General features: G+C 39.5%; 1 protein-coding gene across 22 annotated transcripts in view; it reads right to left on the bottom strand.

The window, feature by feature from the left end:
- OBSCN (obscurin, cytoskeletal calmodulin and titin-interacting RhoGEF) overlaps positions 1–27,644 on the bottom strand; it is a 342,539-nt gene that overhangs the window by 86,948 nt on the left and 227,947 nt on the right. For all 22 annotated transcript variants that reach the window (XM_074197796.1, XM_074197800.1, XM_074197799.1 and 19 more), the window contains 12 exons: positions 26,709–26,776; positions 18,601–18,723; positions 16,066–16,205; positions 15,158–15,358; positions 14,624–14,706; positions 13,014–13,187; positions 12,051–12,210; positions 10,363–10,479; positions 8,907–9,071; positions 6,762–6,920; positions 3,148–3,325; positions 1,857–1,970 (listed from right to left, as the gene is read on the bottom strand). In XM_074197796.1, the coding sequence (XP_074053897.1) occupies positions 1,857–1,970; positions 3,148–3,325; positions 6,762–6,920; positions 8,907–9,071; positions 10,363–10,479; positions 12,051–12,210; positions 13,014–13,187; positions 14,624–14,706; positions 15,158–15,358; positions 16,066–16,205; positions 18,601–18,723; positions 26,709–26,776 (1,682 nt within the window). The remainder of the gene's footprint in view (positions 1–1,856; positions 1,971–3,147; positions 3,326–6,761; positions 6,921–8,906; positions 9,072–10,362; positions 10,480–12,050; positions 12,211–13,013; positions 13,188–14,623; positions 14,707–15,157; positions 15,359–16,065; positions 16,206–18,600; positions 18,724–26,708; positions 26,777–27,644) is intronic.

The raw sequence follows: 27,644 nt of genomic DNA, 5'->3' as shown, positions 1-27,644 counted from the left end.
GTTGACCAGGTGTTTCAGGGTTCCTTTTATCACAATTCCTCCCATTTACTGTGTATGTTACACTTTCTTAACCCCTTTGATGGTGATATTGTTATGATTGTTAATAATTGTTGTTATATGTCCTTATATGTCCTTCATTCTTGAAGAAGACCATGACATCTAGGAGGTGATGCAATGAAACACATTGTGGATTGGCAATGAGGGCAGAGGTGCTGTGCTAAATCACTTTTTCCCCATGCAATCATCTGGGTCCACTGGCCAGATATGGATCAGGACAACTGGAGATGGCCCTGGATGTAGGGCCATCAGGGTCAAGTGACTTGCACAATGTCACACAACTAGTAAGAGTCAAATGTCTGAGGTCAAATTTGAACTCAGGTCCTCCTGGCTCCAAGGATGGTGCTCTATCCACTATACCACCTAACTGTACCTTTTTGCAAATCATTTAAAATTTTTTTTAATTTATTTTTTAAGGCAATGGGGTTAAGTGACTTGCCCAAGGTCACACAGCTAGGCAATTATTAAGTGTCTGAGCTTGGATTTGAACTCAGGTCTTCTTGACTCCAGAATTGGTGCTTTATCCACTGTGCCACCTGGCTTCCCCTTTTATAAATCTTTAAAAAAAAATTTTTTTTATTGCTATCACTTAATAGTAATACTTGTTCCTTTAGGTAGGGGTTTTTAACTTGGGAGCTATGAACTTAGAAAAAAACTTTTTGATAACTATTTCAATATAATTGGTTTCCTCTATAATCCTATATATTTTATTTTTTACATTTAAAAATATAATTATAAGAAGTCTTTGCCAGGGGAGTGTGATATAAAGAAAAGCTAAGGAACCCTGCTATGGTGCTTTAACTTTTACATAGTGATTTCTATATAATAACTCTGTGAACTAGGTAGTTCAAGGACTACTAGCCCTCTTTTACAGGAGAAACTGCAAAACATGAAGGTTACTCAAAACTAGTTTCTTTGATTCAAAACACAGTCCTTAATCATTATAACATAGTTATAAATGATCTTTAGCAGTGAGGAAGAAGTGGCAGGAATTAGTGTCTCCCACTACCCCAACCCCCTTTTATAGATAAGGAAACCCAGATTCAGTGACAGACAAATGACTTTACCATAAGTATCAGAACCAAGGTCAGATGTTAGCTCCCCTTTCTTTGTTTTGTTTTTTAGGTTTTTGCAAGGCAAATGGGGGTTAGCCCCCCTTTCTACCAATCCTGGGCTCTTTCCACTACACTATGGTGCCTCCTCTGAAAGGGACCTGACAGCCCCTCTGATCCATTTTACAGGTGAGGAAACAAAACTCCGAGAGGGGAAAGGACTTCCTATAAGTCACACAGATAGTAAGTGCCAGGCAGGATTTGATTCCATGTCTGCCTACTCAGTGTTTTCTCCACTATTCTACATTGCTTCTCTTTGAGTCAACTTTTCCAAGAATTGGGAATGCTGTGTTGTGAGGACAAAGGAATGATGATGACAAGTAGTGTTTTAGACAGCCCTTTCAAACTCATAAAGCATTTTTACATGTTGTCTCATTTGATTCTTGGGATAATCTTGTGATGTTCCAGCCAAAAAGAGTTATTTATCATAACTCTTTTTACAGACAATGAAACTAAGGCTCAAGGTGGATAAATGCTTTTGACTTATCATATTTAATTATTAAGTGATTCTGCATAGTTAATAAGTGACAGAAGAATTTGCACCTTCCCTGGTGATGCTGTGGTCTGAATGGCACTGGGTTAGTCTGGAGGTATTATGGGCCCTAGGGTCATCTTTGTGAAGCTGAGCTGTTTGACTCCCAGAGTGGAGATCCCAAGGGCCCCCTCTTCCCTTAAGAGTAACCCTACCTTTATACCAGCTGACGATGGGCTTTGGGGTCCCAGTCACCCGACAGGCCAGCTTGACAGTCTCTCCCAGTTTGGCTGTGCAGTCTGCTAGCTCTTCCTCGAAGTCTGGAGGATCTGAAAACACATATGAGATGTGTGGACAATTGAGGGAGGGAGCAGTTTTTTAAGGAAATAAATTCAAGAATCTGCCCATACCAACTGCCCAGTTACCATGAGGAATGCTGAGCCAATCTTTTTGTTTTGTTTTGTTTTAGAAAAGAGCAACACTAAGACCTCTCAGCTGGAGTCACTGCCTTTTAATTGGCCTCCCTACCTTTGATCCTCCATCCATCCATCCATCCATCCAGAATACATGGTCTCAATCATCTCCTTAATAGTGGTGATGCATCCCCCAAGCTTACAATGACTTCTTCTTCTCTAATGATCACTAAAGGAGTTCCAACTCCTATAGCATTTTTAAATTCTAAAGGTCCCTTTTAGCTCTGACATTCAATCATCTAAGGTCATTTATAGCTCTGATGTTCTGTATTCTAGGTTCTAAGGTTCTCCCAACATCAGGAGAGATAGGTATGCAAGGCTTGCCTTGACCTTTCAAGGATATATGATTCTGTGAATACCCGTACATGTCACCTCCATCACCTGGTTCTTATACACCTTAGAAGATAGCCTTTTTGAGTTTTCCTGTAACTCCAAGTACTCATCCCCCTGTGGTCAGCCTTTGAGGGTCATACACCTCTTCACACTTAACTGGCTGCTATTTTTGGAAGGCATTTCTAGCATTATGAGACCTGAAGTTCAGAAAGGACTAGCCCAGGGTCATGGAGTGAGGGCAGGCTGTATTCTAACTTGGCTCTCTCTGAATCCAAGCCTTGGCTACCCATGACATAGCCTTTGAGTGGATGGTCACTTCCCATCAATGAGGAATATCAGAATAGGATGCAGTGGAAGAGTGTTAGTTTTACTATCCTCATTTTACAGATGAGGAAACTGAGGCAGTGAGACATCATAGACCTGCCTGAGGTCTCTCAGTGGCAGAGGTGAGAATTTGAATTGGGGTTTCCTTGGTCCAAACCTATCATTGTTTTCAGCTTTATCTCAGCATAGACTCAATCTTTCAATATGGCAGGATCAAATAAATCCATGAGGTCTCAGCTATTCCCCAACAAACCATCCCTTCTCAAAGAGGGACATGGGGGAATTCAACTGTCAAAATAACCCTTACTTCTCAAGAAGGGCAGATTCTCCAACCCAGCTTTGGGCTGTACCCTCCCCCTGCTCTGGTTGCACTTACTCCAGACAGGTAAGGAGAGCCGCTGCTGAATGCCATAGATCTCCTTCACCCAGGAGTTCTTGATGATGACAGTGCGCGCCTGCAGTAGGTATTTGCGAACAGAGTCCTCACGTTCATGCCAGACTTCAAAGGCTCGGTCATCCCCCTCCACTTGGTCATTCACATCGATGTTGCTCAGCTAGGGTTGGGGAGGGCAGGATCAATATGAGAAATAAGGTTCCTTCTCTCCCTCTGACTTTCTTAGTGGGATTTCAGCCTGAGGGGATTTCTAACTGAAGTCCTACATCCCATTCTAGATAGCCTGGCCAGCCAGTCTCTGTCCTCCCTCAGGACTGTAGTATCTTTTGAAAATTTTATTTATTTAAGACAGTGGGGTTAAATGACTTGCTCAAAGTCACACAGCTAGGCAATTATTAAGTGTCTGAGCCTACATTTGAGCTCAGGTCCTCCTGGTGCTCTGTCTAGAGCACTCACTCAGGGCACTCACTCAGGACTGATTCATCCAGGAGGGCATTAGATTATTTAGGTTAGGCAAAATAACAACTGGGGGTAATTAGGTGGCACAGTGGATACAGCACTGGCCCTGGAGTCAGGAGGACGGACCTGAGTTCAAATCTGGCTTCAGACACTTAATGATTACCTAGCTGTGTGGCCTTGGGCAAACCACTTAACCCCACTGCCTAGCAAAAAAAAAATAACTGGTATTTATGTAATGCTTTAATTTTTGCAAAGAACCTTGCATTGATTATCTTATTTGATGCTCTTTATAACTCCGTGAGGTCGGTGCTTCTATTACACCCACTTTACAGATGAGGAAACTGAGATTCAGAGAGGACTAGACCAGGGCCATCGAGTGAGTGATAATTCTAACTAGGCTTTCTCTGAATATAAGCCCAGTGCTATATTCACCATGCCTCAAGATAGTCGACTACCAGAGGAGACTGGGATTGCTCAAGAAAATGACCCAACTAGGAAGGGTTGTGGGAAATCTGGGACACTATTACTTTGTTGGTGGAGTTGTGAACTCATCCAACCCTTCTGGAGAGAAATTTGGAACTATGCCCAAAGGGCAACAAAAATGTGCAATACCACTACTTGGGTCTATACCCTAAAGAGATGATGAAAAAGGGTAAAAACATCACTTGTACAAAAATATTCATAGCAGCCCTGTTTGTGGTGGCAAAGAATTGGAAATCAAGTAAATGTCCTTCAATTGGGGAATGGCTTATCAAACTGAGATATATGTGTGCGTGTATGTGTGTGTGTGTGTACACACACACACACACACACACACGTCATGGAACACTATTGTTCTATTAGAAACCAGGAGGGATGGGAATTCAGGGAAGCCTGAAAGGATCTGCATGAACTGATGCTTAGTGAGATGAGCAGAACCAGAAAAACACTGTACACCCTAACAGCAACATGGGGGTGATGTTCAACCTTGATGGATTCGCTCATTCCATCAGTGCAACAATCAGGGACAATTTGGGGTTGTCTGCAATGGAGAATACCATCTGTATCCAGATAAAGAATCATGGAGTTTGAACAAAGACCAAGGACTATTACCTTTAATTTAGGGGAAAAAAAAACTGATATCTTATTGTCTGATCTTGATATCTCTTATACTTTATGTTTCTTCCTTAAGGATATGATTTCTCTCTCATCACACTCAATTTGGATCAATGTATACCATGGAAACAATGTAAAGACTGACACATTGCCTTCTATGGGGGGTGGGGGGAGGGAAGTTAGATTAGGAGAAAAATTGTAAAACTCAAAATAAATAAAATCTTTAAAAAAAAAAAGAAAATGACCCAACTACTCACTTAGGACTTAGTAATTACTTACTAGCTCAGACCTCAGAGACCTATCTTGGTTTATTACTGTTTAGTCATTTTTCAGTTGTGTCCAACTCTTAGAGACCATTGGGGGTTTTCTTAGTAAAGATATTGGATATATGTGCCATTCCCTTCTCCAGCTCATTTAACAGACTGAGGAACTGAGGCAAACAGGGTTAAGTGACATGCCTAGGGTTGCATCTGAGCCTGCACTTGAACTCGGGAATTCTGATTACAAGTCGAACAATGCACATACTGCACCACCTGACTGCCCATCCCTGAATCTAGAGTTATATATGCTCATATACATATGTACACATACATGTGCTTGTGGTTGTATTACATTTATGTATATATGTGCATGTCTATGGATATATAAACTTTTTGTTGTTGAGTTATTTTCAGTCATGTCCTATTCTCCATGACTCCATTTGAAGTTTTCTTGGCAAAGATATTGAAGTGTTTTGCTCTTTTCCTCCTGAGTTCATTTTACAGATGAAGAAACTAAGGCAAACAAGGTGAAGTGACTTGCCCAGGGCCATACATCTAGTAAGTGTCAGAGGCTGGTTTTGAACTCTAAAAGGAGAGTCTTCCTCACTCCAGGCCCAGCACTTTATCCACTGTGCCACTTTGTTTAACCCCCTCATTTAACTGATGAGGAAACAGAAACTTAAGGAGATGGGGGTTCAAGGTCACACAGACAGTAAATATGGCAAGGAAAGATTGTTTTTTTGGGGGGAGGGATGGCAGGGAGCTGATGCAGTTGTGATATAAGGGAAAGCAGTCTGGCTTGGGAGTCCATCATTAGCTGTTTTCCCAGTTTATCTAAGGTTCCTCTCAGTTCCAACCAATTCTGTAAGCTTCAGTAACAGAGAAATGTCCTTATTGGTTTTTCTGTTTATAAGGTAAGTCACAGGTGAGGTTGTTCCCTGGGGATAATTCCTTATATTTAGCCAACACTACATGGCCTTTGAAATACTATGTTGTTTTAGACATATGGAAATCTAGATCTGACTTCTGCCCTTTCTGGTGATGTGATTTGGAGGAGGTCAGTTCCTCTCTTTGGAGCTCAGTTCTGTAAGAGGAAGGGGTTGGATGTTGGACTAGGGGGTCTCTAAGGGTCATTCTGACCCTGACATTATGATGCTCTGCATTTTATATTTCAAGATTCCTCCCAGCTCAGAAATTCTATGTTCTAATGTCCCCAGGCCCCTCTTACTCCCTCAAGAATTACCTTGAGGGGGCAGCTAGGTGGCACAGTGGATAAAGCACCGGCCCTGGAGTCTGGAGTACCTGGGTTCAAATCCGGTCTCAGACACTTAATAATTACTTAGCTGTGTGGCCTTGGGCAAGCCACTTAACCCCATTTGCCTTGCAAAAAAACCTAAAAAAATAAAATAAAATAAAATTATTGTTTCTCTTTGGGGTGGCTAGGTGGTGCAGTGGATAGAGCACCGGCCTTGGAGTCCGGAGTACCTGGGTTCAAATCCGACCTCATACACTTAATAATTACCTAGCTGTGTGGCCTTGGACAAACCACTTAACCCCATTTGCCTTGCAAAAACCTAAAAAAAAAGAATTACCTTGAGTTCGATTTCTCTCTTGGTCTGGTTAGTTTATTCATTCTGGATAAAAAGGGCAAGAATTGCCATGCAATGGCACAGTACTGATTCATAGATTCCATCATTGAGGCAAACTCTAGGCCTGCTGGGGTCAGCAGGAAGAGTCTAGGTTAGAACATGAGGAAGAGGGAGACCTCAGCATCCTCCATACCTTCATCATGTTTCTGAAGACATAGCTGTAGGTATCTGTCCTGGAGTCTCGTTTGGGCTTGCAGATGACCAGGTGGTTTCGGAAGAGGAAGACATGCCGGTTGTGGCCCTTCCAGGCCATTCTGGCTCCAGGGGCTCCCTCCCACACAATGAAGTGACCCTGTGAGTAAATAGCAGGGGCATTAAGGGTCAGAACAGACGACTCACTCTCAAGTACCAGGTGCCCACTTACAACCAAACCCTGCCCTCATCAACCCTCAAATCATTGAATAAAATCTCATCAGTCATCAAACAACAAATGAAGTAGGGGTCCCATCAGCCCTTAAATTGCCAAATAACATACCATTATCCCTTAAACAACCAAACAGTGCTTCAATGTTTTTAAATGACTAAACAGTAAACACACAAAGGGCTTGGTCAGGCACTCATTCACATATATCAATAACCCAACAGTTAATTATTGTGCTGTTAGACCTCATACTATTAAATTAATTTAACCACTTCCTTGCTTTTAGAAAGCTCAGTCAGAGCCCTCCCCCCAAATCTGTAGCCTCCACCCAGTTTTGTTCTATTAAAATCCAGAATCACAATTGGAAAAATTAAACATATAATAAGTACTTACTTTATTACCTACAAAAAAGGGATGAAACTGTTTCACATGTACATATGGTATAACAAGTTTAAGAGTATATGTTCCCATATGCATTCACTATAACTGAATTTATTTAATTTTAATTTTTACAATTTTATTCATCTTTATTACCTTGCCTTGCCTTTCATTTATTTATTTATTTATTAGATTTATTAATTATTTAGTATGCCTAAGTATTTCTAGATAGCTGTGTTGGGCAATGGGGGGGAAACAAAGTTTAGATAAGTGATGATCTCTGCTCATATGAAGCCTAAAGTCTCAAGTAGGGGAAGATTAGACAAAATTCAGAGCTAAAATGCACAATGTTACAGGAGAAGTACATTATACAATGGGCCATAATCAAGTCCTAGCTAAAGTCTGAGAGGGACTATAATTAGGGAAGATTTCTTAGAAGAGATGGGTTTTCAAGACTAGGTAGGAACTCAATGTGTAGAAGGAGAGAAGAGAGTGAAGAGGGAATTCTAGCTACACCTGATGAGAATAATATGAGCAAAAAACATGGCAATTGTATGGAGAATGGCAAGGAGTCCAGCTTGCCTGGAGCCTCCATCCATCCATCCTTCCATCCATCCATCCATCCATCCATCCATCCATCCATCCATCCATCCATCTGTCCTTCCATCCATTCATACATCATCTATCTATCTGTCCATCCTTCTACCCATCTACCTATCCATTCATTTATCCATCCATCCATCCACCTGTTCACTCATCTACCCATCCATCCATCCATCCATCCATCCATCCATCCATCCATCCATCATTAAGCATTTATTAAGTACCTATTATGTCTAAAAACTGCTTGATACTAGGGATAAAAAGAAACATATAACCATAAATAGAGGCTAGCTATTCCAATCCCATCTTTTCAAAAAGAAGGAAACTGGGAACAGGAGATTGTCATACTTACTCATTTATATGTACAACATACATAATTCACATGTGTATATGCACACACATACATACACACTCCTTTATGAGGTTACAATCTCCTTGAGGACAGAACTATATAGTTTTTCTTCTTTATATATATTTCCCAGGACCCAGCACTAGGCCTTACCCAATAGGGGCTAGATAAATGTTGTTGAATGAAAGGCATGCCCACTTCCTCATCTACATCTAAGAGACACAGAGGTATACATATACATAAAATTTCATACACTTATAGAAGGATGCGTCTGATAGGGAAAGTCAGAGCCCAGGCAAGAGCATAGAAAAAGATTGGTGCTCCTGTACATATCCTCAGCATCACATAGCCATATCCTGGTCCCATAACTTTCCAGGGTCTTGCTTTTGCAGCTACCCAGAGGCTTAGAGCTGATGGCTCATGCAGTTAAGTTCTGCTTAGCAGGACTTTGCAAGATGTTGAGCTCTGCTGCTCATCTTTTCCTGCCCACACCCCCTGGACTAGAATGAGACCAGTGAGTTATGTCTATGGGCAAAAGCCAGGTTTGTTGTCCCAAACCCTGCCCAGCCCAGTTATGCCCAAGAGACCTGGCGAATGGGGTCCCCCAGAGCCTCCAGAGTCCCAGGATAGTTTTCGATGAGTGAGACATGGAGCTTGTTCTCAGCCCGTTGCGAGAGGGCAGATACAATTGCATAGGCCTGTTCTAGGAGGGCACAATTCTGCCCATTCCGTGCTTTGTTCCGGATCAGCTCCTGGAAGAGAGAAAATCAATTAGATCAGTGGGTTATAGCCAAGGTCACAAGTCAAAAATCCTGAATAACTGTCTCAACTTTGCTCTTTGGCTGAAGACCTGAGACTGAACTGATGAGTTCAATGATATAGGGCACTCCCAGGTGAGGTGCCTCCTTCTACCAAGGCAGGCTGGCACCTTTTCTGTAACTTTCCTCTGGTCTTAGAGAGCTGCCTAGAGAAGAAGTATCAGTTGACAAATTAAAAATGTAACTGAGAAATACTGAACATTATAATTAAAGATGCAATAAAACATAAAATAAAGTTAGATTTTAAAATCAAGCCAGTATGTAATCTGTACAGATAGTGTCCTCCATTTCTATTAGAGCTTGACACTTACAACCTAGAACTCTAAGAGTAACTTTGACTAAGTTAAGTGACAAGGACAGTGTCTATCAGAAGTGAGACTTGAACACAAGACCGCCTGGATTCCGAGGTCAGTTCTCTATTCACTGCACTGTGCTGTCTCTATATGGCCTTAATTTACTATTCTGCAAGATGGGTGGTGGTCCAAGGATGATCATTCCCATTTTACAGATGAGGAAAGTGAGACTTAAGAGAAAAAGTGACTTGTCCTGGTTTACAATAGCTGGGAAGTATCTAAACTGGAATTCAGCAGCTGCAGAATTCCCTTCTCTATTTGGAAAAAGCTCCTGACTCATCTGTCTCAAGGGAAGCATCCACGCAAACCCCTTACAGCTCATTCTACATGTACTTTACACAGATCACAACAAACAACACCCTCATTTGTGGAGTGCTATGAATTACAAAATGTTTCCCTCACAACAACCCCAATCATTCCTGCAAGGGTGATTACCCCCAATTTACAGATAAGGAAAATGAGCCTCAGAGAAGGAAAGAGCTAAGTATCAGAATTGGATTCCACACAGGTCTCCTGATTTCAAAACCAGCACTCTTTACTACCATAACAAGCTGCCTCTGAGTTTTCACTGATGACAAGGGAAAGGACAAGGACAGCTACATGGTCTATTGGATGAAGTCTGGCCCTGGAGTTAGGAAGACCCAAGTTCAAATTCAGCTAGTTGGACACTGACTAGCTATGTGACTCTGGGCAAGTTACTTAGTTTTCTCATCTGTAAAATGAGTTAGAGAAGGAAATGGCAAACCATTGCAGTATCTTTGCCAAGAACACCCCAAATGGGATCACTGAGAGTCAGACACTAAGCAATAAAGGGAATGGTCACTCCCACTAGGACCCAAGGTTCCAAAGACCAGAGAATATGGTTCACTTACCTTGATAACAGTCTGGTATTGCTGTATCCGATGGATGGGTTTCTCCAGATAGTGCTGCAGGGGAGGCAAGGGTGGTTGGGAGGGATCAACCCCTGAAAGCTTCTCCTCAGAATATTTCTGCCATGAGAACAAGAAGATATTTGACTTAAAGGGAGAAAAACTACATGCTCTCAACTGCAGATTAGTTCTATTATTGAGAAATACTTGCATAATTATGTGTATGTATGTATATGTTTATAGAAAAAGGTTGGTGCTCTTTTTTATATCTATATATGTAAATTACTATGTCAGTCCCCTTGGGACAGACACAAAACATATAACACAGTCTTGCTCTCAAGGAAGGTTAGATTATCTGGAGATGAAATCCATATACACACATACACCTGTGTCATCTCTCCACTCAGAAGCCTTCAAAGGTTATCTAGAATACACCATAGGCAGCCCTCACCCCTGGTCCTACACACACTGGCTCTGCTCTTTCTTGGGCCCAGGCTTGTCTTACATTTTTCCTCTCTATTGCAGTCAAACTGGACTTGTTCCCTGAATTCAACATGCTATCTCCCATCTCCTTACATTATATGAGCAGTTTCCTCTGCCTGGATTGAACTTCTCATCTCTACCAACTGAAATCCCTCTATTTTTCAAGGTTCCATGTGGGGATGGATGAAGTCTTCCCAGATTTCTTTAAACTGAAACTGATTCCTCCTTCCTCAAATTTTCCTCAAGTACTTCTGTTGGAGCTCTCTTTTGTCCTTTGCAACCAATCTTATATCATACTTATTTAGGCATCTGCTTATTTTTCAAATACTGTTTTTTGGACTGGAATCCCAGCTTTGAACACAGATCCCTGTACCCAGTAAATATACATATAATAAATGTTTGTTGAATTCTGTTGAATTAGATAAGAAATGACATAAAACCATTGCTGATAACCATTATATAAGGGATACAGAAGATAGTAATTTAGGGGTACAGAGGAAGGAGTGTTCACTGAGGCCTAGATGTTACTTAGAATCGGGTTCTAAATTTTTATTTTTATTTTTTAAATTTTGCCAACTATAATTCAATATAATTGATTTCCTTGGTAATCCTATGTATGTCATCTTATTTATCATAAACCTTATTCTGAGAAGGGGTTCATAGGCTTCTCCAGTTATCTCAAAGGGGTCCAAGACTAGTTCCTGGTCTATAGTGTTAAGGAAAACTTCATGAAAGAGAACTAGTACAGAACTGGGCTTTGAAGATCTGGAAGGGCAGAATCACTGAAGCATAGAATTTTAAGTGCTGGAATAGATTTTGAGGATTATCTGTATTATCCCCTTTATTTCATACTTGGGAAAACTGAGGCCTAGAGAAGGAAGGAAGTTTTTCAAGATCATGCAGTTAGAGTGACTTTGCTAGCAAGGAGATCAAGGAGGGAAGATGGGAAGGCATTCTAGGCAGGTGAATGGTGAGGGTAAAGGTACAGAGGTAAGAAATCATAAGTAATATTTGAAGTCTATCAAGCAGGCTAGAAGAGAAGATGAACAGTATGAAGGAGATCAGTTTGGAAATAGAGGCTGGATCCAAATAATAGGAATAACTTCCATTTCTCTAGCGTTTTAAGGTTTACATAGCACCTCCTTCACAACCACTCTTCTTCATTAGATAGTACAATATTACCAGAGGGCCTGAAATGCCCAACTAACCTTATAGAACTCCTGAACAGACTTGCTGACCACTACAGACTCTGCCTGGACACGACCCACCAGGTACTGGATATACTTTTCGAAGTCTCCTTCATTTTTAATGAAGCACATGGCCACATCATCATCCGTGTCACATTTCTGTAACTCCTGGAGAAAGAAACTGAAGGAGAGAGGTGAGGTTTAGGGGTGGCTGCCCTTAGTCAGTTCCCTTGTCCAGTTTCCCCTTTCATCTCCAACCTACATGCTTCCTCAATCCCATCCATTTTTAGAATCATGGATTGGACACCCCACAATGAAGCACTTAGCCTAGACTGGGTCAGCAAACTCAAGAACTGAGGCAGGATTGGATGTGGGACTAGGTTGGTCACTGGTCACTACCAGTTGGTCACTACCAAAACAGGGTCCTCTTCTTTTACTCTAAAGGTTCCAGACAGACAATTCACCATGAGCCTCAACCAAATCAGCAAAGTTTGTAAGGTAATTTGGGGGACCCTCTAAGTTGGTTCTGATTTCTGAAAAGTTTTATCAAGGGTGTCCTTTTGGGTTAGGGAAATAGGGAGAAAATATGTGAAACTCTCCTAAATTTATTTCACAGGATTAAGACTTTTTAAGGTTAAAAAAGATCTCATATTTTATTCATTTGATCTTCACAACACTTATTATTGTTCCCACTTTACAAATAAGTAAACTGAAGCTTAGGTAGGCTAAGTGAAGTCTTCCTGATTCCAAGTCCAACATTATCCCCTGGGTCACCTAGTTTGCCCTTGAAAACATAGAGTGTTAAAACAATAGAAATGTTTTGAATTTAAAAATATAGAATGTTAGAACTGGCAAGGCCTTTAGAACAGAGAATGTCAAAGATGGAAAGTACCTTTTCTAAAAGTGTTTGGAGAAGGTGGGTGGGGGGGTCAGACAGAAGGAATTGGGGCAGCATGAATCCGGCCTAGAGCTTAGACTACTTACTCTGCATGGAAGTGGCCAATGTCACTTATGTTCCGGAAGATGATGGGTTTCTGGCTGGATACAGAAGTAGGTACACTGGGGCAGGACTCCAGGTGTTGCAAATGATGGGTCTGCAGGAAGTTGAGGGCACTGACAAAGTCCTGCTCAGAACTCAGCAGCTCCTGGATGACGACACTGTGATGGACAGAGCCAAGGGGAGGGAAGAAGCAAATGAAAACAAGGCAGAGCCCCGTTTCTTCCCTGCCTTCTAAGCATCATTGCAGAGGCCTTCTCTACTCCTGGCTCTTTACTCAGGAGTTGTAGATTTCCATTGGTCCAAAGCACAGGTGGTCTCCTTCTGGCACATGAAACTGCCAGATCCTTGCCTAGGAGAGGACCACCCCACCTTGGGCAGCAAGGGAACAGAACACCAAAAGGGGAGAAGCCTTGTAGTGAAAAGGGGGTTACAGAGGTGGGTGGTGGGATGATTGTCTAGGACATTCCCCAGAAGATGTGTTCCAGGTCTGGATCAGTCCTGCCACATTGTTTGTTCTTATATCTCCTTACCAGACTGGGAGCTCTTTGAGGCCAGGGACTACTACCTAAACTTCCTATCTCCAATGGCCCAAGCACAGTTTTTTTGCACATAGTGTTTGCTAAATAGATGTCATTGTTGGTTTTTCCATGATCCTTGTTCCATGGATCCATGATCCATCAGCACTAATAGACATGCCTGGCCCTTAGGAGGAAGTCCTGGCTCATATGTTCAATAACTGTTTCTCAGAGTTGCAGGTAGGAAACTTTGCTTGTCTTAACCACAACTACCTAACTACACCACAAGAGCAGAGACCATATATTTTGTACCTTCGCAAAATCTAGCAAGTGCCTATTGAATGTATGATTTTGGGTTAAGAGAATGAATGGATAAGTCTAGATGAACTACTAAATTAATTCATAAAGCAGTTATCAAAGGGAATGAATGAATGAATGATGAGCTTTTGAAATATGAATGATGAAAGACAGATGAGATGAGCTTTTGTCTTATCTTGTCTAGAACCAGATCTCGACATTACTCTCTGGCCATCTACAAACCATGCTGCTAGGCTCATCCTTCATCTCAATTTCTAGCTTTCTTTTGTATTTTCCTATTAGGTAAACTCCTTGGGGGTAGCTAGGTGGAACAGTGGATAGAGCTCCAGCCCTGAAATTAGGAGAACCTGAGTTCAAATTCGGCCTTGGACACTTAATAATTGCCTGTGTGACCTTGGACAAGTTACTTAACCCCACTGCCTTAAATAAATAAAATTAAAAAAAAAAGAATGTAAACTCCTTGAAGGCAGGTATCATCTTGCTCACTTGTATTGTATAAGTGCTTCAATACTTGATCATTCATTAATTCATAAGTAAATGGGTAATGAATAAATAAGTGAATAAGGGGAAAAAGGGGGAGGAGTAGATGAATGAGTGAGTAAATAAGGGAGTATAAGGGAATGGATTAGTAGATGAGTTAGTGAAAGTGAATGATTAAATAGGCAAGTGAGTGTGAATAGATGAGTTAGTGAGAGGTTTCAGTCAACTATGGAAGGCTACTTTCAGATACTCAACCAACAAATGCTTGGTCCCTCACTCACTTTAGCTTCTTCTTATACTCATCCTCTGAGACCGACTCCCCAGGGAACTCTGGCACTTCAGCAGCTGCCCACTCTGGTGAAAGCTGACGAAGAAATAAGGGAAGTTTTCTCAGTATTACCCAGGACTTAGGCTCACCTTGAGTTTTGGAAGGTCCAGGGATCTGCCTAGGAGGGCAGGTCAAAGGAAGGTACTGTGAGTGGGCAGCAAGGGAATAGAACACCAAAAGGCAAGAAGCCCTGTGCAAAGGGGGATACAGAGGATATATCCTTTGAAGTATAATTCTGCTGAGGGCTTAAGGCAAAGTTGTCTGAAACAGAAACTCTGAGGTAGGGTGTACTTTGGGGGGGGGGATGGCATTTGTTTGTACTGTTCAAATGCCTGCATCATACATTATAGCTACAGATGGATTCATCCTAGTTTCCTGCTAGACTATGAGCTCTACAAGGACTCTAATTACAGTTATTATGGGCTGACCTCGTGGAGCTCATAGTCTAAGCCTTTTTCTCTACTGGCTCTCTTAGGAGAGGTTTTACCTTTAATCTCTTGTCCAGATATGCAGGTGATACCCAGCCTTGCCGGGAAGGACTGGATTTGGTGGGCTTGGTCCGCACTAGCCATTTGAGTGGGTGGGCCGAGTCAAGGACCTCCACATACTGGCCTTCTCTTAATGTGATGGCCTCTGGATCTGCTCCCAGGGGCAGGTAGTTGGCAGTGACCATATAGATGTCAAAGATCTGTGAAAGGTAAGATATTAAAGGAAGGAGTGAGTTGGATGTGAGAGCCTAGGATACTAAATCTGGGGTTAGAAGATTTGGATAGGAATCCTAACTCTGCCACTAACTGGCAAATGTGTGGCCTTGGGCAAATGATTTAATCTCCCTGAGCCTCAATTTCCTGAACTATAAAATGGGCATAATAATTCTCAAAGGGCCTGCATCACAGCATTGTTGTGAGATTAGAATGAGATCATAGATTTAAATAAGCATTAGCAGTCAGTTATCATCATCATCTCTGACATCTTCTTTATATTCTAGAGCCTCTCACAGTGATATCATTCTACTGTTACATCAGCCTTTCATAAAAGGGAAATGTTAGATCTGGGGGCCAGGAGAACTGGTGTTGATCCTGGTTCTTCCATTTAACAAGTACTTGATCATGTCCCTTCCCTTTTTTGGGCCTCAGTTTCTGTTCTATAAAATAAGACTTTTGGACAAGCTGAGTTCTAAGATCTCTTCCTAGGTTATATCTGATGGTCCTAAATCACATATGAGATTTTTTAAAATAAGATCCAATTTCTTTCTAGTGGCTCAGCTGTGTGCAGAAGAGTTCAGGGCAACGTTATTGGAAGACAACTAGAGTAGAGGGTCCCAAAAAGGACAAAAATAGTTTTGATATTGACTGGCTAAGGGCAAACCACCTGGTCCTAACAAAGTTGACTTACATCCCCTCTGGCATCCCCATCTTCAGACTCAGAGGAAGACTCCTGGACACTGGAAGAAGGCCGAGACCGACCATGCCGGGGAGATGGGGAAGGGGTCTTGGATTCATCATCACTTTCCCCTCCAGGGACCCGGAGAGTGGCTGAAATAAGGTATAGAGAAACAGGTCACCATCAAGGTTGCTCAGTGTCCCTTATAAGTTGAAATATCCCTCGGTAAGATCTATCACCACCCTTCACCCATTGGCAAATTTCTCCTGGGACATTGATTTTTTTTTTTTTTTGGAAAGGCCCAAGCTGGTCTTTGTTATTGTTCCAGCCCTTTTCTTGACTTCTGGACTTCAAGACCATGCTTTTGAACTAAGTAATTCATTTCTTTCCCTATCCAGCTCCATGAGGGAAGGAACTATATTTCATTTTCTCTTAGTGGTATCCCTAGCATTTACCATATTTTCTGGCAAATAATGAACACTTTACAAATCCCTTCTTCCTTTTGTCCTTCCTTCCTTCTTTCCATCTTTCTTTCATTCCTTCTTTCATTTTCTTCCTTCCTCTCCTCTTTCCTTCCTCCTTCCTTTCTTCCTTCCTTACTGCCTGCCTGCCTTCCTTCCTCTTCCTTCTTCAGGCAAAGACCCAGACCTATTGCATTTGTTGTAGTATTATTTTCTGGGAAGGGGTGGGGAGAGGACAAGGGTAAAATTTGATATAATAACTCAAACAAGTATGTGCCAAGAATTATGGACCAATAATACATAAACAATAAGTGAATCAATCAATTCATGGGGCTTATAATCAAGAGACCTGGATTCAATCCCCAGTTCTGTAATTTATTAGTTAAGTGACCTTCAGATTTATATCATCTACTTTCACAAGGTTATGATAGTTTTTTAAACCTTAAAAAGCTATCAAAATGGTAGTAATTATTATCATGTTATCTCATTTGAGAAACTGTGTTTTTAAATTGTTCCCTGTGAGAAAGCCCATGAATCTAACACCATTCTCCCACTGATACTATCTGGATATGAAGAATAGAACATTAGGGTTTCATAAGGATAAAAATTCCATACAACCTAAAGGGTAAGGGAGAGTTCTTGGAGAACTCTGAGAAAAGTAAACATGCGACATCACACTGCTGACTTTTATGATTTTCTACATTTTTAGTGTTCTTTACCCATCTATGTACTGCTATATACAACTGAAAAGTAAGTAAATTATTTTCTATTTCCATTCATTCATCACCAGAAATCTATCAACTTTGATTTTTCTAGAGTTCTATTCAGATTCTTAACTTCTTTCTTATTTAATCTTTTAACTATATATAACTGTATATCATTAAGATTCATCATTATTATAATTTTATTATCTTTTTGCCTCCAATTGAATTAACTTTTTTCTATGGGTATTTAGATGCCATGTTATTAGGTTCATATATGTTAAGTATTGATACTGAGACACTGACTTAGTGTATGAGTCACAGACAAAAAAAGAGCAAAGTAAGATTGGAATAGATGCTGGGATGGTTAAATTATGACAAAGAAGATAACAGAATAAATACTATATATATATATACATACATATATATATATGAAATCAAATCTGATAGACAAGACAAACTGGATAGAATGGTGAATTTTTCATGAGAAAGGCATGGGTTTAATCAACTCTCAAGTTTATAGGTTATCTGTATTAGGATCTGAATTCAAGGAGATGGTTTCTATACCATCAAAGTCATAAGTTCTCATTCTGATGTATTAAAAGAACTAGAGACAAGCCTCCACTTGTGAGATGGATTCTTTAAGAAGGACTTATAGGAAGAAATGGGGTAGAACTCCAAAAGATAAATGAGTAGTGATTGGTACCACAAGGGATATCCATTTGAATTAAATCACAGATATCTCAAAATATCAGAGATTAATAATAATGATAATATAAACCTGAATTAGAAAAAATTAGGAAAGTTAACTGTAATATGAGTAAAAAATTAATATAATATACTTTGAGAGAGGAAGTATGGTAATAAATAGAGTGTTGGAATCATGAAAATATTCAAATTCTGACTATGACAATTAGCTTAGATCTTAAGCAAATCAATTTAACACTTCTAAGCCTCAGTCAATTCTTAAGAGTTTAAGTTAGGGACAAGTTGCTAGATTGTTAGTGGAGAAAGTTTACACATTGGGGAAATCAGAAGGGCTTCTGTCAACATATATAAGGTTGGATTCCAAGGTCAAATACAAGAGGGCTCATGGGTGACTCACTGTTTAGAATTTTTGGCATAAGAGATAATCTATTCACAGATCACAAGATGAACTTGCTAATAAGCACAAATGATTAATTCATTTTGGATAACTTATTATTTGTGAGACAGATGGCAGCTCTGCCCAATCCTGCTCTTTTATTATTTTCTCCAATCCCACCACCTGTGGGTCTCATTTCAGTAAATAAAAATCAGCAGGTCTATTCTTGTTTCCTAGGAAAGGAGGTTCTGGGGCCAGCCTTGAGCAGCGGGCTCATAGAAAAGGTGTCCACTTTGCTCACCCTGACTGATCTTGGCAGACACCATCTCAGTAATCTGGGATGTCAACTTCTGGAGGAATTCTTCAGTTCCAACATCAGCAAGAGAAATGTGGCCTCGGCCCTCATCGGTTTCTGATGGTTCCCCTGAGGGAGCAAAAATATGGACATCATAAGGGCAGATAGAAAAAATGTTTCTCAGGCTTTAAGGCTACTTATAAATTATATAATAACAGTTTTGTTTTGTTTTGTTTTGAAAGCATTAGAAGGGACCTTTTTTAATATCATCCCATGATAACACACCCAACAACTGATCACCCAGTCTCTGCTTGAAGCCCACTAGAAGGAAAAAATTTCTTCCCAAGGGAGCCTTTCCTGTTTTAGGAGAGCATGATAGAGCAACTAGATAGTTCTACAGTGCACAGTGCCAGGCCTGGGGTCAGGAGCTCTCATCTTCCTGAATTCAAATCTGGCCTCAGACACTTATTAGTTGTATGACCCTGAACAAATCACTTAACGCTGTTTGTCTCTGTTTCCTCAACTGTAAAATGAGCTGAATTAGGAAATGGCAAACTACTCCACTATCTTTGCCAAGAAATCTCAAATGGGGTCATGAAGAGTAAGAAATGACTAAAATGACTAAACAACATCAAACAGTTAAGAAATGTTTTCCTGAGCTTAAATTGATCTCTTTGCAGCTTATATTGCTCAACTAAAGAGAAGTTAGCTTAGCATCTTAGATTCTACTTCCAACTCTCCTATTAATTCAATACTTGTTTTTACTCTGTAACAACTTATTCCAGATTTCCCTTTCTTTCTCAAGGGTGCTGCTAAATGGTCTTTGATTCCTTCTATTCTCTCTAAAGTCCAAGTGTTTGAAGGGCTGTCACCTGGACAAGGTATTGGACTCATTTGCTTGATACCAGAGGTCAGAAATAAAAGCAATGGGTGGAATTAGAGGGAGGGAGGTTTTGGCTTGATATAAGGAAAACATTTCAAAAAACAAGAGCTGTCCAAAAGTAAAATTGGCTTCCTTTGGAGGAAATGAGTTCAGCATCACTTTGACGTCTTCAAGCAGAGATGGGAGAGTTGGAGATGTTGTCATAGGGATGGTGGCTCAAGTTCAGGTTCTGAGACTCCTTCCAGCTCTAAGGTTCTGTCATAAAGAGTCAACAAGTCGTGCTGATTCTTTCTTTCTTTGCAATGTGTCTCATATTGCTATTCCTTCCCTCCCCCTTGTCCTGGTCTTTATCACTTGGACTAGTGATCTCCTATATGGTCTCCCTGAATATAGATAGCATCTTAACCCTCTGTTTCTTCCTTTATTGATCTTCATCTAAATGTTCTCCCTGCTAAGCCCTTCTTGTTCCTATATTTCTTTAGTTGTGCATCCTTTTAATGCTTTTTAAGTACCTATAATGTTCATTGAGTCACATTTCCTTCAACTGTTCCTTTGATTTAAGCTTGGTTTGGGGTTCTTTCTGAGACCAAGGATCCTCATCTTTTCCCTGAATATTTTGTTCTACTATTTATCCTTCATGCTGAACCTCTAGAGATCATATCTTGGAGGCTCCAAGATCTTCAGCTCTGAACTCCTGAAGATCATGTGGCTTCATTTTCACCCTAGTCATCTTCTTCTCTGCCACTACATATCCTGATTCCCTCCCACCTGCCAATTCTTACTCTAAAAACTTGCATCAAATAAGCATGACCAATTAACTACTCTTCTAATAATTGTCTCTTTGACTTTCCAGTTTAAAATATTCTGCCCTGTCCACCACCACCCTTTACAAATTGTCTCTTTCTATTAGGATGTGAGCTCCTTAAGGGAAAGGGCTGTCTCACTTTTGGAATTTGTATTCCTACCTCTTGGCATGTAATAACTATTTTATAAATACAATTATTCATTCATTCATTCCATCATTCATTCATCCAGACACTGTTCCCTTTGAATAAAATATGTTCTACCAGAGTCATATTATAGCCATAGATCTCAGGTCCTATAAAGTTTCAGTGATATGTATAAGGTCTAATTTGCCTTCTTTGGGATTTCCAGGTTGTCTTGCATGTTCTTTGTTCTTTGTACATTTTTATAGACACTTGAGACCTTTTATTTTATTATTTATTCCTTTCTTGGGTTTTGTTTCTTGTGAACTTCTAGTTGTTTCTACTATTATTCTTCTAGTCAATCAATCCACAAGCATTCGTTAAGCAATAAACAAGCACTCTGGCAGGCATTGGGGATACAGAAAAAGAAACAAAATAGTCTCATGATAAACTTATATGGTAAACCTATATGGTAAATATACATGTTTTCTCCCCCTCTTTTCTTTTCAAAGATCCTTGTTTAAATTTGCAAGACTCTAGGAAAGATATATTCTAACCAACCCTCATTCAATATATTTCATTCCTCATCAGGGTTCTGTGATTCCTATATTTAAGCAATGATCCAGAAATCCAAATCTCATTCTCAGACACCATATTCATAAACATTGTTTCACAACCCTTTTCTCTTCTGAATCTCTTGTCTCAATGATGAAAACGCCATTTATGCACTTAAGTTCTTCACTTTCTCCTCAAGACTCCATAATCAATGGCAATATCTTCTCAAATCCCTCTGGCACAATCATTTGGGCTCATGTGAATCATCAAAAGTGTTGAATAGACATCTACTTGAACAAGTCTTAGAAGATTCTCTGTCACATTTTGGAAGCAAATTCCAGGAAGACAGAATGTCCCTTTACTACTGTCATCAACTACTACTGTCACTGTTGTCACAAGTAGATGCATCAGTTTCCTTTAGCAGTAAGTCACCAATGGCAAAGGGGTCAGAATTATATAATAATGAATAGAATGATGGCTGGTGTCAAGAAGCCCTGAGTTCAGAAAATCACAAAATCTGATGGCTGGAAAAGATCTCAATGGCCATCCACTCCAATCCATATTCCCAAAGGAATTCCCCCTACAACTTTGATTTGAATTCCACCTCAGACACTGAACTGATTGTGGGACCATGAGCAGGTAAGTTAACCTTTTTCAGTCTTAGCTTCTTCCTCTGTAAAATGGAGCTAATAACTTTTGGTTATTTTACTTGTTATGAAGATCAATAAGATATGCACTTTAGATTCTTTCTCTTTCTCTCTCTCTTCATATATATATATATATGAATATATTTATATGTGTTTGTGTGTATATATATAATTATAGATATGTATAATTACATAAATATATGCAAATTGTTTTGGTGGGCACCAGCATTGATGTTTGGCACATCTATCACCTTTAGTGGCCCTCATGGGGTACTGCCATCTGTCCTACCCTACAGAGACTATTATAATTATATATTACAAATTATAATTATATATTATAAATTATATAACCAACTTAATGGACTCTGTTAATTTTTTCTTTCCTTTTTTCCTTTTTTAATTCCCATTTTCACTCTGCCCCAGAGGCTCTCTCAAGGCCTGGCTAAAGGGGCACAGGTCTTTTGGCTGAGACAAAGAAGCTCAGGGCTATGACCAGCTGTGAGACAGAGCTGTTTCCAGGTCTCTGCTGCTCAAATTGTTTTGTTTCTGCAGCTCTGCTTAAAGGAAATAAGACATTTAATTTTGCATGCTTTCCAGCATGAATTAAGACATTTAAACTTGTGTATGTGTGAGTGTACAGTATGTTCTAGCATTAGTGTCACCATAGCAACAGGTTTTGACCCACTTACTGGTCCATCATTTTACCTCCCCCTTTGTGCTCTCCCCTATCTCCGCACCACCCCCTACCTCCCCTTCCCCATTATCTCTAGCTTCTATGAAGAAAAGGCTTGGCTTTTAAACACAGAAATGATTACTACTCCCAGTCTTCTTTCACTTCCCCAGGAAGGACAAAATTAAGGAAATAATCACTGCCCAGTTATGCCCTGGATTTCTCTTACATTTTGCTTCAGGGTCCTCCTCTTTCTTCTATGATGGACTCTCCCTACAGCCTGACAGTTGTCAGATAAATGTGTGCCCCCCCCCACTTATCTTGCCAGTTACTGTCATAATTTCTGAACTTCCAAAAAAACTAAAAAGTGCAAGTATAACAAGGTTTAAGCATTAGAAACGATTTTGTGTAGTTGTTTGTATGCAATTGATAAAGAGAAATAGTTAGCCTTGACAGAGAATTTAATATTTAGTTTGAAGTTTGAAGACGATTGTGTTCTTCCATGATAAGCATTTTTTGTCAAATATTAGTTTTTAAAAAATGAAGGAAACAAATTGCGTAATTTCATTTTGTTTTTGTGAACATGTCATATTACTGTTTGGTCCTGATGTGTGTTACATATTATCTACCATCATCATGCTTATATTCAGACTTTGAAGAATAGATTCATGTTAACATTGCTGATCCTATTAGAATGTGATACTGGATAATATGTGAAATGCAAAATAAAGTATCATTCAAGGTGAAAAAAACAAAGAACGGATACATATATGTCATTATCATTATTATTATTTCTTTCTTTATCTGGTCCTTACTGGAGGGGTATGCTGGTAAATATTTAATAACCAGTTCTCTGGAAAAAAAAGTACGTACAATACACTTTTAAATTTAACCTGTATTGTTTACATTTTCTCTGTCTCTTTTCATTTTTTTTAAATTGGTTTTTGCAAGGCTATGAGGTTAAGTAACTTGCCCAAGGTCACACAGCTAGGTAATTATTAAGTGTCTGAGGTGGGCTATGAATTCAAGATCCTCCTGACTCCAGGACTGGTGCTTTATCTACTGTGCCACCTGGCTGCTCTCTCCATCTCTTTCTTAAGTCTAGACAGTCATCAAAAAAATAAATCAAGTCCTGAATTTTAGCATTTGCCAATTTTAAAAAAAAAATTTTTTTAGGTTTTTGCAAGGCAAATGGGGTTAAGTAACTTGCCCAAGGCCACACAGCTAGGTAATTGCTAAGTGTCTGAGGTTGGATTTGAACTCAGGTACTACTGACTCCAAGGCCGGTGCTTTACCCACTATGCCACCTAGCTGCCCTGCATTTCCCAATTTTTGAAATGCAAGTTATTGCACTGAAAATTTAACAACTGATTTTTTCCAAATGAAATTATATTTTATTTTTCCAATTATATGCAAAAGTAGTTTTTAACATTCATCCATTTGCAAATTTATGATTTAACAATTAATTCTTTTTTTTTTTTTGGTTTTTGCAAGGCAAATGGGGTTAAGTGGCTTGCCCAAGGCCACATAGCTAGGTAATTATTAAGTGTCTGAGATCCGATTTGAACCCAGGTACTCCTGACTCCAAGGTCAGTGCTTTATCCACTACGCCACCTAGCCGCCCCTTTAACAATTGATTCTTTTTTAATTAAAGATATTATTTGAGTTTTACAATTTTCCCCCCAATCTTACTCCCCCCCCACAGAAAGCAATCTGTCAGTCTTTACTTTGTTTCCAAGTTGTACCTTGATCCAAATTGGGTGTGATGAGAGAGAAATCATATCTTTAGAGAAGAGACAAGAATTCTAAGAGGTAACAAGATCAGACAATAAGATATATGGGTTTTTTTTCCTAAATTGAAGGGAATAGTCCTTGAACTTTGTTCAAACTCCACAGCTCCTTATCTGGATACAGATGGTACTCTCCTTTGCAGACAGCCCAAAATTGCTCCCTATTGTTGCAATGATGGAATGAGCAAGTCCTTCAAGGTTGATCATCACTCCCATGTTGCTGTTAGGGTATACAGTGTTTTTCTGATTCTGCTCATCTCACTCAGCATCAGTTCATGCAAATCCCTCCAGGCTTCCCTGAAATCCCATCCCTCCTAGTTTCTAATAGAACAATAGTATTCCATGACATACATATACCACAGTTTGCTAAGCCATTCCCCAATTGAAGGAGATTTACTTGATTTCCAATTCTTTGCCACCACAAACAGGGCTGCTATAAATATTTTTGTACAAGTAATGTTTTTACCCTTTTTCTTCATTTCTTCAGGATATAGACCCAGTAGAGGTATTACTGGCCAAAGGGTATGCACATTTTTGTTGCCTTTTGGGCATAGTTCCAAATAGCTCTCCAGAAAGGTTGGATGAGTTCACAGCTCCAAATAATTGATTCTTAAAAGTCTGTTTGAACTGATATCAGTACACAATCTGAATTGATATATTTCCAACATGGCTCCACAGCATCATTCTTAAGGAAATATTTGCTGCTGCTTCTCCAGAATATACAGTTCTTCTTTGGGAAAAGCCTCAAATGTGTTTCTTTATTCCAAGTGTTCAGTGGTGCTTCTTCCCTCCTTCCTCAAACTCCTCTATGTGACAGTCTTTGACCTTCAAACCTCATGATATAGGGAAAACCAGATTATTTTTCTTTCTTTTCATATTATATTCCTTCACTTTTTAAAAAAGGAATATTTTTTCAGATAATCTGGAGAGTCAAGAAGTGTTTCTTAAACCTCTTTATGTTCTTATCTAGGAAGGAGATCAGCCTAATGCATTGGGCATGGCTAGCAAGAGTCCTCTGGCTGTGATAGAAATATCAATATCCTAAGCTCAGTGCAGGTCCCTGATAAATTCTTCCTTTCTTCCTGAAATGCTGGAAGTAAGCTTCTCAGTCCTTATCTTTCTTGTTAGTAGCTCTCTTGAAAAACTGTTGTAGCCACTTGCATCAAGGGATCTTTACTTCTGGAGTTGCCATTTTCCTGACTTCACCCCTCACTTAGTCTTCTCTCACTTAAGTCTCACCTGTCTTACCACATTCCTTAACTAACGTGCTTCATGCATCCATCTCCTCCTTTGAACCTTCTATCTTCTTTGGTGGGAGTCTTCTTCCTTTACTTTCTCCCTTTCCTCAGGTTCTTCACCTTTTTCCTTTTTTCCTGCTTCTTTTCTTCATGTCTTGTTCATGTTCTTTTCCCTTTCAAGATCTTGTGTTTAGAATCTGTCTTTAGTTCTTGCCCTTTTCCTCCTTTGGTTCAAGCCATTCAGCTTCTCAATTTTTCCTCTTCAAATCAATATTTCACCTTCTTTATGATCCTAAATCACCTTCATCATTGTTTCTTTGATCATTCAACTTCTCAATTTTTCCTCTTCAAATCAATCTTTCACTTTCTTTATGATCCTAAATCACCTTCATCATTGTTTCTTTGATTTTAGCCCAAATCTCCTGATCCTTTTTCATAACCTACTCCCATAACTGTTTTTCTCTCCACTTCATTTCTCTAACTTCTTCAAAGTCAAGCTGAGGTGCAACTTCTTCCACAAAGTCTTCCATGATTATCTCAGTCCATGGACCTCCTTTCCTCACTTTTCTAAGCACCCATAGTCTCCAACATCTCTACCACACATGTGATGCCTATTATGTGCTCTCATATTGTTCTTTACCACTTTTTACATATATGTTCTAGCTATGCAAATAGACTGAAAACTTCATGAGGACAGGTATGGTTTCTCCATTGCTCCACCCTGAATAGATGCTTGTTAGACTGTGACCTCCACTCTGTCTTATCAAGTTTTCTATCTTCCTAAAGAGTCTCAGATTCTAAATGATTAATGGGTGTTTGCAGAATGCTAATGGATTTAATAATGGCATGATGACAGTCTCCAGTTGCCTAGAACTCATTTTAATTCAATGATCATTTGTTAAGTGAACACCATGTACATGGTCTCATCTCTATCTATCAAAGTCTTTCTTCTTCTTCAAGTTCGGTTTAGAAGCCACCTCCTCCACTGAGCTTTACCTAATGCTTTCTCCAACTCTAATTTCTCTAGATCACATTTCTCCAATCACATTCTACCATATTGCCTATTTACTTTCACAAATCACATTCTTCTCTCTGTCACCTAATTAAGTCAACAACTCCCCAGTACTGTTATTTTTCTGCTTTATTTCATATTCTCATCACAGTTCCTAGCAAAGAATAGATACTTAATAGATTGAATTGTTCTTGATATATAATAATAACAGGCGCTCAACAAATGACATAATATACATGAAATACTTTGCAAACTTGAAGCTCTATGTAAATATTAGTTATTATTAATAAAACTTGGTATTATTTTGTTGATGGACTGACCAAACCTTTTTGGTTTCAGCAGTGGAAAAACTACCTAGATGCCCAGGTAAAAGATGTCAACTGTTTCTCCTACCTTTCTTTGGTCGATCAACCTCATTAAAGCCTGTGGTTTCTGATGTCTGGACTGAGCCGGCTCCAGCTCTGTAAGAATAGAGGGGAGTGAGCAAAAACCGGGGATTAGAAAACTAGAAACCTCATCATGACCAATTCTACCAGTCAAAAGTACATTCATATACTTTGTAACCCTCCAATCTCTTCCAAGTCCCCTACAATAAGAATCCCAGAACCTTAGAATGGAAGGTCAGGAAGGATCTTTGAATATGAAATAGAAGAGCCAGAAAGGTTCTTATAAAATAGAAACATGTCAGAAGTGAAGGAAACATAGAGCACAGAATACCTGGGATATGAGGGTCCACAGAATATAGAATGTTTAAAGTAGAAGAAATCCTAGAACATAGAATGTCAGAGCTGGGAAGGTTCTTAGGACACAGAATGTCTAAGGCAGAAAGAATGTTAGGACCCAGAATATTAGAGCTGGGAAGGATTTTCAAGAGTATAGAATGTCAGAGATGGAAGGGCTGGAAGAGATCTTATAATATTGACTGTCAGAGCTGTAAGGGGCCTTAGAGACTTTTAAGTTCAATTCTTAATTTTTATAAATGAGGAAATTAAGGGCTAGATGAAGAAGGTAATTTGCCTAAGGGCATGTTAGTGGCATAACAATCCAATGTACTTCTCACTAGACAGTACTATTTCTACACATGAGATGCAACACACATTGTTCAGGTAGCATGCATGACAGTACATATTATATATATGTATGTATTCACAAGAACACACATACATACATATTATATTCCATCTATCTTAGGAATACATATATATTATATTTAATATATAAACATGTATAAATAATATATGTGTGCATAAATAAATGCCATAACATGAAGCAATCTCAAGAATCATCTAGTTCAGGTTTTCTCATTTTATAGAAAACAAGCATTTATTT

The sequence above is a fragment of the Macrotis lagotis genome, chromosome 8 (assembly GCF_037893015.1).
Source record: "Macrotis lagotis isolate mMagLag1 chromosome 8, bilby.v1.9.chrom.fasta, whole genome shotgun sequence".
NCBI classification, from domain to species: Eukaryota; Metazoa; Chordata; class Mammalia; order Peramelemorphia; family Peramelidae; genus Macrotis; species Macrotis lagotis.
Note: the sequence above shows the minus strand (reverse complement) of the source record. Positions and strands in the feature narration are given on the sequence as shown.